The sequence below is a fragment of the Salmo salar genome, chromosome 17 (genome assembly GCF_965601325.2).
Source record: "Salmo salar chromosome 17, fSalSal1, whole genome shotgun sequence".
Taxonomy (NCBI): domain Eukaryota; kingdom Metazoa; phylum Chordata; class Actinopteri; order Salmoniformes; family Salmonidae; genus Salmo; species Salmo salar.
The window spans coordinates 84,096,342-84,110,081 of record NC_138307.1 but is presented as its reverse complement, the minus strand read 5'-3'; the positions used below and the strand labels follow the sequence as shown (position 1 = coordinate 84,110,081).

The following is a 13,740-nucleotide window of genomic DNA, read 5'->3' as shown; positions in this document are numbered from 1 at the left end:
TAAAACAGGGCTCTGGTCGTTTGGTACGGGAGCCACAGACCAACAGTATATAAACTAGTGTAAATTACAGCCACACCAGCTTAGAACAGCTTGGCAACGGGGGCTATGGCAACGGGGGCTATGGCAACAGGGGCTATGGCAACAGGGGCTATGGCAACAGGGGCTATGGCAACAGGGGCTATGGCAACAGGGGCTATGGCAACAGGGGCCCACAAGCTTTAAACCTGGCCAGAAACTAACCCGATTGGAGGAGACATACCACCACACCCCAGAATCCCCCTGCCGCCTCGTTTCCCTGGATGATTCCCAAATGCCACTTCCCTATATAGTGCACCAGTTTTGACCAGGGTACATTGGGGTCCTGGACAAAAGTAGTGTACTAAATAGGGCATAGGGTTCCGTTTGGGATGCATACTCTGCCTCCAACCACCATCCAGGGCATTTTTCACATTCCTCCATTAAAATGGGCCGACAAACACTTTTCCCACGTGTGCCCTGCCAGGGAGGGAGGGGGGCAGGGCAGGGAGGGAGGTGTAGAGACTAGTGTCACAGAGTTTCTTCGTGTCCCAAATGGCACCCTTTTCCCTATATAGAGCACTGTTTTTGACCAGAACCCAAATGGCACCCTATTCCCTATATAGAGCAGTGTTTTTGACCAGAGCCCAAATGGCACCCTATTCCCTATATAGAGCAGTGTTTTTGACCAGAGCCCAAATGGCACCCTATTCCCTATATAGAGCCTGTTTTTGACCAGAACCCATTATGGGAATATGGTCCCATTTGGGACATCCCCCTTATTTTCCAACAAACAACTGTTTAGCTGCCGACTGACTAGACACGCTGTAGCCTCTAAGGCGGGTTAGTGCGGACCCAGCTAGGACCTTTAGGATAAACCAGCCAAGCTTTAATGTCCATGTGACACAAGAATGTTCTGGAATGTTGCGTTGGAAAAAGAATGACGGCTCGTGAAATGTAACTGACCAATCAGAGCAGAAAAATAATGAACTGCAATTTAAAAAACATTTTTTTAAATAATTAACGCATCTTAACTATAATTACGCAATAATTATTGCACATATTTTTCCTTGCATTGGTGTTTACAGAAATGCTTATTGTTATACACTTGTCTATATACCCCCCTAAATGAATTGACTTGATGGTGCAGTAGCAGTACCATAGACATTTTGTGACAAGACTTGTCTTCCAACTACTGGGGTCAGTGGACTGTAGACTGTAGGCTTTGGGGGTCCCTTTACTGTACAGTGCATTTGGAAAATATTCAGACACCTTGACTTTTCCACATTTTGTTACATTACAGCCTTATTCTAAATTTGATTCAATAAAACAATTTCCTCATCAATCTACACACAATACCCCATAACGACAAATCAAATCTATTGATTGGACATGATTTGGAAAGGCACACTCCAGTCTATATATAAGGTCCTACAGTTGATAGTGCATGTCATGAGCAAAAACCAAGCCATGAGAGAGCTCAGAGACAGGATTGTGTTGAGGCACAGATTTGGGGAAGGGTACCAAAACATTTCTGCAGCACTGAAGGTCCCCAAGAACAGTGGCCTCCCTCGTTCTTAAAAGGAAGATGTTTGGAACCACCAAGACTCTTCCTAGAGCCGGCTGCCTGGCTAAACTGAGCAATCGGGGGAGAAGGGCCTTGGTTAGGGAAGTGACCAAGAACCTGATGGTCACTCTGACAGAGCTTCAGAGCCCCTCTGTGGAGATGGTTGTCCTTCTGGAAGATTCTTCCATCGCTGCAACACCTCAGTAAAAGGCACATGACTGGCCGCTTGGAGTTTGCCAAAAGGCACCTAAAGACTCTCAGACCATGAGAAACAAGATTCTCTTGTCAGAAGAAACCAAGATTGAACTCTTTGGCCTGAATGCCAAGTTTGGAGGAAACCTGGCACCATCCCTACGGTGAAGCATGGTGGTGGCAGCATCATGCTGGTGGGGATGTTTTTTAGTTTTTTTTTAAATCGTCAGGGACAGGGAGACTGGTCAGGATCGAGGGAAACATGAACGGAGCAAAGTACAGAGAGATTCTTGATGAAACCTGCTCCAGAGCGCTCAGGAACTCTGGGAGGATCTGCAGAGAAGAAATAGGAGAAACTCCAAAAATACAGGTGTGCCAAGCTTGTAGCGTCATACCCAAGAAGACTTGAGGCTGTAATCGCTGCCAAAGGTGCTTCAACAAAGTAATGAGTAAAGGGTCTGAAAACGTATGTAAATGTGATAAGTTTATTTTTTAATACATTTGCAAACATTTCTACAAACCTATTTTGGCTTTGCCATTATGGGGTATTGTGATGTCATTGTGGGGTATTGTGTGTAGATTAAGGGAAAACAACTATTTAATCAATTTTAGAATAAGGCTGTAACGTAACAAAATGTGGAAAATGTCAAGGGGTCTGAATACTTTCCAAATGCACTTTAGGCTGTAGACGTTTGGGGGTTTCTATAGTGTAGACGTTTGGGGGTTTCTATAGTGTAGACGTTTGGGGGTTTCTATAGTGTAGACGTTTGGGGGTTTCTATACTGTAGACGTTTGGGGGTTTCTATACTGTAGACGTTTGGGGGTTTCTATAGTGTAGACGTTTGTGGGTTTCTATAGTGTAGACGTTTGGGGGTTTCTATAGTGTAGACGTTTGGGGGTTTCTATAGTGTAGACGTTTGGGGGTTTCTATAGTGTAGACGTTTGGGGGTTTCTATAGTGTAGACGTTTGGGGGTTTCTATAGTGTAGACGATTGGGGGTTTCTATAGTGTAGACGTTTGGGGGTTTCTATACTGTAGACGTTTGGGGGTTTCTATACTGTAGACGTTTGGGGGTTTCTATACTGTAGACGTTTGGGGGGTTCTATACTGTAGACGTTTGGGGGGGTTCTATACTGTAGACGTTTGGGGGTTTCTATACTGTAGACGTTTGGGGGTTTCTATACTGTAGACGTTTGGGGGTTTCTATACTGTAGGCTTTGGGGGTTTCTATACTCTAGGCTTTGGGCTGTGAGGGGGACCTATACCTCTCTGTTCCTCTCTCCTGGGTGACATGGAACTGAATGGGGGAGAGACGTTTCTTCAGCTCCTCCTGAGAGAAGGACTTGGGCCATGTCTTCTTGGTCCGGCAGGTTCCTATAGGAGGAGAAGGGAAGAGTTAAGGTCTCAGAACCACTACTGTGGTCAGGGGGGAGGGAGGTGAGAGACGGTGCCTCTCCTCCGTTCTGTCTTCCCCCTGACCCCCCCCCCCCCCCCTCTGCTTTTACTAGTCCCTCATTATTTAGAAATCATTATCACTTAGGGCCAGGAGTTTTCCCAGGTCAGGAGAAACTCAGGACCCTAGCTACTCATCACACTGTCTAAACAAGATGCTCAGGCACAGCTCTCATTATCACTCAGGTTCCAGGCAAGATGAGCCCACGTTCATCACTTCATCAATATTAAACTAAATGTCATACAATTTAGTACGGGGGACTGTAGGGGACTGTAGGGGAAAGTAGGGGACTGTAGGGGAGAGGTTTGAATGGAAACTTTGGTTTTAGATTGGAATTACTTGACTCTTGCATGGAACTGACCATTATTCTCTACAGTTAGTGTGTGTGGGGGGTGGTGGTGGGGTGGGTGGGGGTGCTACAGCCAAAGCATGTCCTGGTGCAGACCAGACTGATTGCACAAAGCTAACAACTCAAATATAGTCTAGGTATAAATCTCTAGTGGATAGAATATGTAAACATCAAAGCATGTGACCCAAATTGAATCCAGATTTCAGTTCTGGGTTAACCGAGATGAAGTCTAGGTGATTCTAGTGTAAAACATTAGGTTTAATGTTCGGCCATTGTGACAACATGCTAAAAATACATGGAGAAAATTCTCAAACACACACTGCTGCTGCATGGTAGGCAGTAGAACTGGTCAGTCTACAGTGTAGATGTCAGTGTTCATGGATGGTTACTCTTGCTTGGTAGGCAGTAGAACTAGTCAGTCTACAGTGTAGATGTCCTAGTGATCATGGATGGTTACTCTTGCTTGGTAGGCAGTAGAACTGGTCAGTCTACAGTGTAGATGTCAGTGTTCATGGATGGTTATTTAGCCAAAAGCTACTACACCTCTTAAAGAAATACTTTAGGATTTTGGCAAAGAGGTCCTTGATCTACTTCCCCAGAGTCAGATAAAGTCGTGGATGACATTTTTATGTCTCTGTGTCCAGCATGAAGGAAGTTAGACGTCATTTTACAAGCCAACCGTCGGACTCAGTTGGTAGAGCAGGGTGCTAATACACCAGAATAGGGACCCTCAGTTGGTAGAGCAGGGTGCTAATACACCAGAATAGGGACCCTCAGTTGGTAGAGCAGGGTGCTAATACACCAGAATAGGGACCCTCAGTTGGTAGAGCAGGGTGCTAATACACCAGAATAGGGACCCTCAGTTGGTAGAGCAGGGTGCTAATACACCAGAATAGGGACCCTCAGTTGGTAGAGCAGGGTGCTAATACACCAGAATAGGGACCCTCAGTTGGTAGAGCAGGGTGCTAATACACCAGAATAGGGACCCTCAGTTGGTAGAGCAGGGTGCTAATACACCAGAATAGGGACCCTCAGTTGGTAGAGCAGGGTGCTAATACACCAGAATAGGGACCCTCAGTTGGTAGAGCAGGGTGCTAATACACCAGAATAGGGACCCTCAGTTGGTAGAGCAGGGTGCTAATACACCAGAATAGGGACCCTCAGTTGGTAGAGCAGGGTGCTAATACACCAGAATAGGGACCCTCAGTTGGTAGAGCAGGGTGCTAATACACCAGAATAGGGACCCTCAGTTGTCCATGAAATCAAGTCGTCTATGGTTGAAAGACAAACAGTTCATTGAAGAATCCGTACTGTTGACCAACGACATGACAAAAGGGGTGTCGACTTCAGCTCCTGAACTTCCGGCTTGCCTCGAGAGAAGAAGAAAAAACTGGTGTGTACGAGCAGCATGAAACAACCCTTGACGAAGACCAATATCAACAAAAACGTCACACAAACGTACTCATAATACGAGCACAAACTTATCTGAACTTTTTTGGAATGGGAAGCATGAGGATGCCTTTATGGGCACTATACAGGGAACAGTATGCCATTTTGAATGGGAAGCATGAGGATGCCTTTATGGGCACTATACAGGGAACAGTATGCCATTTTGAATGGGAAGCATGAGGATGCCTTTATGGGCACTATACAGGGAACAGTATGCCATTTTGAATGGGAAGCATGAGGATGCCTTTATGGGCACTATACAGGGAACAGTATGCCATTTTGAATGGGAAGCATGAGGATGCCTTTATGGGCACTATACAGGGAACAGTATGCCATTTTGAATGGGAAGCATGAGGATGCCTTTATGGGCACTATACAGGGAACAGTATGCCATTTTGAATGGGAAGCATGAGGATGCCTTTATGGGCACTATACAGGGAACAGTATGCCATTTTGAATGGGAAGCATGAGGATGCCTTTATGGGCACTATACAGGGAACAGTATGCCATTTTGAATGCAGCTTGGGTAGCCATTACTCTTTCTTTAAGGAAGTAACTTTGTTCTTCCTTTTCTGGAACGTTGGGATTTTCCCAGTGCGGACTAGGAATCTGGCTGCCGGTGAGGTCGTTCCTGTTTCAGGTTTTGGGGAGGAGGAGGTGTGTGTGTGTGTGGTTGGGGGAGGGGAGGGGGGTTCTTCTCTCTCTTCTCATGTGGACTATGTGGAGAATTCCTCCCTGTTAGATTGAAACCATATGAATGGAGAAAATACAGGGAACGTTAAAGGGCTGGGAAGTGAATGGACTCCATTGATGCCCCGTTTTCTATGTCCTGTGGGGGGAAAGTTACTTTTGACGAACAAGGGGGTGAACAACGAAGGGGGTTGGAGTGTGTGTGTGTGTCTGGAATGAAGGTGGATTAAACTGAAACAGGACTGCCACCATGTTCTTACACTACTGACTGACTGACTGACTGACTGACTGACTGTGTGAGGTAAGGGGGGATGGTATAGGGTACTCTCCTACTGACTGACTGACTGTGTGAGGTAAGGGGGGATGGTATAGGGTACTCTCCTACTGACTGACTGACTGTGTGAGGTAAGGGGGGATGGTATAGGGTACTCTCCTACTGACTGACTGACTGTGTGAGGTAAGGGGGGATGGTATAGGGTACTCTCCTACTGACTGACAGTGTGAGGTAAGGGGGGATGGTATAGGGTACTCTCCTACTGACTGACTGACTGTGTGAGGTAAGGGGGGATGGTATAGGGTACTCTCCTACTGACTGACTGTGTCAGGTAAGGGGGGATGGTATAGGGTACTCTCCTACTGACTGACTGACTGTGTGAGGTAAGGGGGGATGGTATAGGGTACTCTCCTACTGACTGACAGTGTGAGGTAAGGGGGGATGGTATAGGGTACTCTCCTACTGACTGACAGTGTGAGGTAAGGGGGGATGGTATAGGGTACTCTCCTACTGACTGACTGTGTGAGGTAAGGGGGGATGGTATAGGGTACTCTCCTACTGACTGACTGACTGTGTGAGGTAAGGGGGGATGGTATAGGGTACTCTCCTACTGACTGACTGACTGTGTGAGGTAAGGGGGGATGGTATAGGGTACTCTCCTACTGACTGACTGTGTCAGGTAAGGGGGGATGGTATAGGGTACTCTCCTACTGACTGACTGACTGTGTGAGGTAAGGGGGGATGGTATAGGGTACTCTCCTACTGACTGACTGACTGTGTGAGGTAAGGGGGGATGGTATAGGGTACTCTCCTACTGACTGACTGACTGTGTGAGGTAAGGGGGGATGGTATAGGGTACTCTCCTACTGACTGACTGACTGTGTGAGGTAAGGGGGGATGGTATAGGGTACTCTCCTACTGACTGACAGTGTGAGGTAAGGGGGGATGGTATAGGGTACTCTCCTACTGACTGACTGACTGTGTGAGGTAAGGGGGGATGGTATAGGGTACTCTCCTACTGACTGACAGTGTGAGGTAAGGGGGGATGGTATAGGGTACTCTCCTACTGACTGACTGACTGTGTGAGGTAAGGGGGGATGGTATAGGGTACTCTCCTACTGACTGACTGACAGTGTGAGGTAAGGGGGGATGGTATAGGGTACTCTCCTACTGACTGACTGACTGTGTGAGGTAAGGGGGGATGGTATAGGGTACTCTCCTACTGACTGACAGTGTGAGGTAAGGGGGGATGGTATAGGGTACTCTCCTACTGACTGACTGACTGTGTGAGGTAAGGGGGGATGGTATAGGGTACTCTCCTACTGACTGACTGACTGTGTGAGGTAAGGGGGGATGGTATAGGGTACTCTCCTACTGACTGACAGTGTGAGGTAAGGGGGGATGGTATAGGGTACTCTCCTACTGACTGACAGTGTGAGGTAAGGGGGGATGGTATAGGGTACTCTCCTACTGACTGACAGTGTGAGGTAAGGGGGGATGGTATAGGGTACTCTCCTACTGACTGACTGTGTGAGGTAAGGGGGGATGGTATAGGGTACTCTCCTACTGACTGACTGTGTGAGGTAAGGGGGGATGGTATAGGGTACTCTCCTACTGACTGACTGTGTGAGGTAAGGGGGGATGGTATAGGGTACTCTCCTACTGACTGACTGACTGTGTGAGGTAAGGGGGGATGGTATAGGGTACTCTCCTACTGACTGACAGTGTGAGGTAAGGGGGGATGGTATAGGGTACTCTCCTACTGACTGACTGACTGTGTGAGGTAAGGGGGGGATGGTATAGGGTACTCTCCTACTGACTGACTGACTGTGTGAGGTAAGGGGGGATGGTATAGGGTACTCTCCTACTGACTGACTGACTGTGTGAGGTAAGGGGGGATGGTATAGGGTACTCTCCTACTGACTGACAGTGTGAGGTAAGGGGGGATGGTATAGGGTACTCTCCTACTGACTGACTGACTGTGTGAGGTAAGGGGGGATGGTATAGGGTACTCTCCTACTGACTGACTGACTGTGTGAGGTAAGGGGGGGATGGTATAGGGTACTCTCCTACTGACTGACTGACTGTGTGAGGTAAGGGGGGGTGGTATAGGGTACTCTCCTACTGACTGACTGACTGTGTGAGGTAAGGGGGGATGGTATAGGGTACTCTCCTACTGACTGACTGACTGTGTGAGGTAAGGGGGGATGGTATAGGGTACTCTCCTACTGACTGACAGTGTGAGGTAAGGGGGGGATGGTATAGGGTACTCTCCTACTGACTGACTGACTGTGTGAGGTAAGGGGGGATGGTATAGGGTACTCTCCTACTGACTGACTGACTGTGTGAGGTAAGGGGGGATGGTATAGGGTACTCTCCTACTGACTGACAGTGTGAGGTAAGGGGGGATGGTATAGGGTACTCTCCTACTGACTGACTGACTGTGTGAGGTAAGGGGGGATGGTATAGGGTACTCTCCTACTGACTGACTGACAGTGTGAGGTAAGGGGGGATGGTATAGGGTACTCTCCTACTGACTGACTGACAGTGTGAGGTAAGGGGGGATGGTATAGGGTACTCTCCTACTGACTGACTGACTGTGTGAGGTAAGGGGGGATGGTATAGGGTACTCTCCTACTGACTGACAGTGTGAGGTAAGGGGGGATGGTATAGGGTACTCTCCTACTGACTGACTGACTGACTGTGTGAGGTAAGGGGGGATGGTATAGGGTACTCTCCTACTGACTGACTGACAGTGTGAGGTAAGGGGGGATGGTATAGGGTACTCTCCTACTGACTGACTGACTGTGTGAGGTAAGGGGGGATGGTATAGGGTACTCTCCTACTGACTGACAGTGTGAGGTAAGGGGGGATGGTATAGGGTACTCTCCTACTGACTGACTGACTGTGTGAGGTAAGGGGGGATGGTATAGGGTACTCTCCTACTGACTGACAGTGTGAGGTAAGGGGGGATGGTATAGGGTACTCTCCTACTGACTGACTGACTGTGTGAGGTAAGGGGGGATGGTATAGGGTACTCTCCTACTGACTGACAGTGTGAGGTAAGGGGGGATGGTATAGGGTACTCTCCTACTGACTGACTGACTGTGTGAGGTAAGGGGGGATGGTATAGGGTACTCTCCTACTGACTGACAGTGTGAGGTAAGGGGGGATGGTATAGGGTACTCTCCTACTGACTGACTGACTGTGTGAGGTAAGGGGGGATGGTATAGGGTACTCTCCTACTGACTGACTGACTGTGTGAGGTAAGGGGGGATGGTATAGGGTACTCTCCTACTGACTGACTGACTGTGTGAGGTAAGGGGGGATGGTATAGGGTACTCTCCTACTGACTGACTGTGTGAGGTAAGGGGGGATGGTATAGGGTACTCTCCTACTGACTGACTGACTGTGTGAGGTAAGGGGGGATGGTATAGGGTACTCTCCTACTGACTGACTGACTGTGTGAGGTAAGGGGGGATGGTATAGGGTACTCTCCTACTGACTGACAGTGTGAGGTAAGGGGGGATGGTATAGGGTACTCTCCTACTGACTGACAGTGTGAGGTAAGGGGGGATGGTATAGGGTACTCTCCTACTGACTGACAGTGTGAGGTAAGGGGGGATGGTATAGGGTACTCTCCTACTGACTGACTGACTGTGTGAGGTAAGGGGGGATGGTATAGGGTACTCTCCTACTGACTGACTGACTGTGTGAGGTAAGGGGGGGATGGTATAGGGTACTCTCCTACTGACTGACTGACTGTGTGAGGTAAGGGGGGATGGTATAGGGTACTCTCCTACTGACTGACTGACTGTGTGAGGTAAGGGGGGGATGGTATAGGGTACTCTCCTACTGACTGACTGACTGTGTGAGGTAAGGGGGGATGGTATAGGGTACTCTCCTACTGACTGACTGTGTGAGGTAAGGGGGGATGGTATAGGGTACTCTCCTACTGACTGACAGTGTGAGGTAAGGGGGGATGGTATAGGGTACTCTCCTACTGACTGACAGTGTGAGGTAAGGGGGGGGTGGTATAGGGTACTCTCCTACTGACTGACTGACTGTGTGAGGTAAGGGGGGATGGTATAGGGTACTCTCCTACTGACTGACTGACTGACTGTGTGAGGTAAGGGGGGGATGGTATAGGGTACTCTCCTACTGACTGACTGACTGTGTGAGGTAAGGGGGGATGGTATAGGGTACTCTCCTACTGACTGACAGTGTGAGGTAAGGGGGGATGGTATAGGGTACTCTCCTACTGACTGACTGACTGTGTGAGGTAAGGGGGGATGGTATAGGGTACTCTCCTACTGACTGACTGACTGTGTGAGGTAAGGGGGGGATGGTATAGGGTACTCTCCTACTGACTGACTGTGTGAGGTAACAGCCTACGCTCTAACCACTAGGCTACCAGCTGGTTACTAGTCCAACGCTCTAACCACTAGGCTACCTGCTGGTTACTAGTCCAACGCTCTAACCACTAGGCTACCTGCTGGTTACTAGTCCAACGCTCTAACCACTAGGCTACCTGCTGGTTACTAGTCCAACGCTCTAACCACTAGGCTACCTGCTGGTTACTAGTCCAACGCTCTAACCACTAGGCTACCTGCTGGTTACTAGTCCAACGCCCTAACCACTAGGCTACCTGCTGGTTACTAGTCCAACGCTCTAACCACTAGGCTACCTGCTGGTTACTAGTCCAACGCTCTAACCACTAGGCTACCTGCTGGTTACTAGTCCAACGCTCTAACCACTAGGCTACCTGCTGGTTACTAGTCCAACGCTCTAACCACTAGGCTACCTGCTGGTTACTAGTCCAACGCTCTAACCACTAGGCTACCTGCTGGTTACTAGTCCAACGCTCTAACCACTAGGCTACCTGCTGGTTACTAGTCCAACGCTCTAACCACTAGGCTACATGCTGGTTACTAGTCCAACGCTCTAACCACTAGGCTACCTGCTGGTTACTAGTCCAACGCTCTAACCACCAGGCTACCTGCTGGTTACTAGTCCAACGCTCTAACCACTAGGCTACCTGCTGGTTACTAGTCCAACGCTCTAACCACTAGGCTACCTGCTGGTTACTAGTCCAACGCTCTAACCACTAGGCTACCTGCTGGTTACTAGTCCAACGCTCTAACCACTAGGCTACCTGCTGGTTATTAGTCCAACGCTCTAACCACTAGGCTACCTGCTGGTTACTAGTCCAACGCTCTAACCACCAGGCTACCTGCTGGTTACTAGTCCAACGCTCTAACCACCAGGCTACCTGCTGGTTACTAGTCCAACGCTCTAACCACCAGGCTACCTGCTGGTTACTAGTCCAACGCTCTAACCACCAGGCTACCTGCTGGTTACTAGTCCAACGCTCTAACCACCAGGCTACCTGCTGGTTACTAGTCCAACGCTCTAACCACTAGGCTACCTGCTGGTTACTAGTCCAACGCTCTAACCACTAGGCTACCTGCTGGTTACTAGTCCAACGCTCTAACCACTAGGCTACCTGCTGGTTACTAGTCCAACGCTCTAACCACTAGGCTACCTGCTGGTTACTAGTCCAACGCTCTAACCACTAGGCTACCTGCTGGTTACTAGTCCAACGCTCTAACCACTAGGCTACCTGCTGGTTACTAGTCCAACGCTCTAACCACTAGGCTACCTGCTGGTTACTAGTACAACGCTCTAACCACTAGGCTACCTGCTGGTTACTAGTCCAACGCTCTAACCACTAGGCTACCTGCTGGTTACTAGTCCAACGCTCTAACCACTAGGCTACCTGCTGGTTACTAGTCCAACGCTCTAACCACCAGGCTACCTGCTGGTTACTAGTCCAACGCTCTAACCACCAGGCTACCTGCTGGTTACTAGTCCAACGCTCTAACCACCAGGCTACCTGCTGGTTACTAGTCCAACGCTCTAACCACCAGGCTACCTGCTGGTTACTAGTCCAACGCTCTAACCACCAGGCTACCTGCTGGTTACTAGTCCAACGCTCTAACCACTAGGCTACCTGCTGGTTACTAGTCCAACGCTCTAACCACTAGGCTACCTGCTGGTTACTAGTCCAACGCTCTAACCACTAGGCTACCTGCTGGTTACTAGTCCAACGCTCTAACCACTAGGCTACCTGCTGGTTACTAGTCCAACGCTCTAACCACTAGGCTACCTGCTGGTTACTAGTCCAACGCTCTAACCACTAGGCTACCTGCTGGTTACTAGTCCAACGCTCTAACCACTAGGCTACCTGCTGGTTACTAGTCCAACGCTCTAACCACTAGGCTACCTGCTGGTTACTAGTCCAACGCTCTAACCACTAGGCTACCTGCTGGTTACTAGTACAACGCTCTAACCACTAGGCTACCTGCTGCCCCAAAGGACGAGGTCCTACCGAGATGAAAGTGAATGAGGGAAACTACCACTGTTTCCATGTGTCTTCTTAGAGCCAATAAAGAACTCGTCTTGGAATGTGGCCCCTAACGGCACCATTGGGTCCCATAGGGTTCTGGTCAATAGTAGTGCACTACATAGGGAATAGGGTCCCATAGGGCTCTGGTCAATAGTAGTGCACTACATAGGGAATAGGGTCCCATAGGGCTCTGGTCAATAGTAGTGCACTACATAGGGAATAGGGTCCCATAGGGTTCTGGTCAATAGTAGTGCACTACATAGGGAATAGGGTGCCATAGGGCTCTGGTAAAAAGTAGTGCACTACATAGGGAGCCATTACGGAGGACCCCTTGGAATGCGTCCCCTGTGACTGCAGCTCTGTCCATGCTCTGATGTAGCCAGGGGTCAACCTTCCAAATTAGCACATTTTTCAGACATCCTGGCTTTTTAACCTCAAGTGTAAATATTGTTTCCTAATTGTAAGCAAGGTTTGTTCTCTGCTACCCCCGCTTGCTTATTTTAACTTGTCAAACTTATGGCTTTTCATTCCCCCGACCTTCTCTTTATATCTCCCTCCCTCCCTCCGTCCGTCCGTCCCTCCTTTTCCACCATCTGTCTCTCTCTCCCCCTCCTTCCATCTCTCCCTCCCTCGCTTTAGGTGGTTCTCCCAACCCAATAAGTCTCTGTGTTGAGCCAGACCAAGCAGAGTTTCAGTGTGGTATTTCATCGATGACTGTGAGCAGTACTTTAAAAGGGTATTGTAGCCACAAAACAGTGAATTAAAAATGAGACCATTCAACAACGTCAGGTCACAGAGGAATGAAACATGTCTGATGTCTGAACAATAAACTAATAGCTCCATATTAAACCTCTGACATGAGACAAGTCCAGGCGTGACGTGAAGAATGCAAGTCGCTGGTTTTCTAGACGTCTAAAACCCAAATCTCTCTGGATGAAAGAAGTTGCCATTAGTCAAGCAGAAACAGCATTAAAAAGAAAAACACACAGTATGTTAGATGCAAGCTAAAAGGAAGGCAAACGGTGAGTTATTGGTTAATCCATGGCCAACTGAAAAGGCAGGTTTGTAGCTGAGAAGAGACGGCGTAGCAGAATGTGAGAAGGGTTGTTTATTGCCTACTGCGGTAAAACACCACAATCACCAAGCTTTCACTACATAACTTTATATCTCTAGATTTAATATTTCCAATGTATTTATTATACATGGCAAATAAACCTGCTAGATGTAAACATCCTATGAAAAAGGACTTCAATGCTACAATAATTACAATAATGATAAAACATGAACTTAATAGGTGGGGTTTTTTTCTGCAGGAGACAAAAACATCATCACACACCCCCTT

The 13,740-nt window shown here is 48.5% G+C and overlaps 1 protein-coding gene across 4 annotated transcripts in view; it reads right to left on the bottom strand.

Annotated features, from left to right (window-relative positions):
• LOC106576618 (methionine-R-sulfoxide reductase B3) overlaps positions 1-13,740 on the bottom strand; it is a 44,564-nt gene that overhangs the window by 21,079 nt on the left and 9,745 nt on the right. For all 4 annotated transcript variants that reach the window (XM_082964289.1, XM_082964287.1, XM_082964286.1 and 1 more), the window contains one exon: positions 3,040-3,148. In XM_082964289.1, coding sequence (XP_082820415.1) covers positions 3,040-3,148 — 109 coding nt within the window. The remainder of the gene's footprint in view (positions 1-3,039; positions 3,149-13,740) is intronic.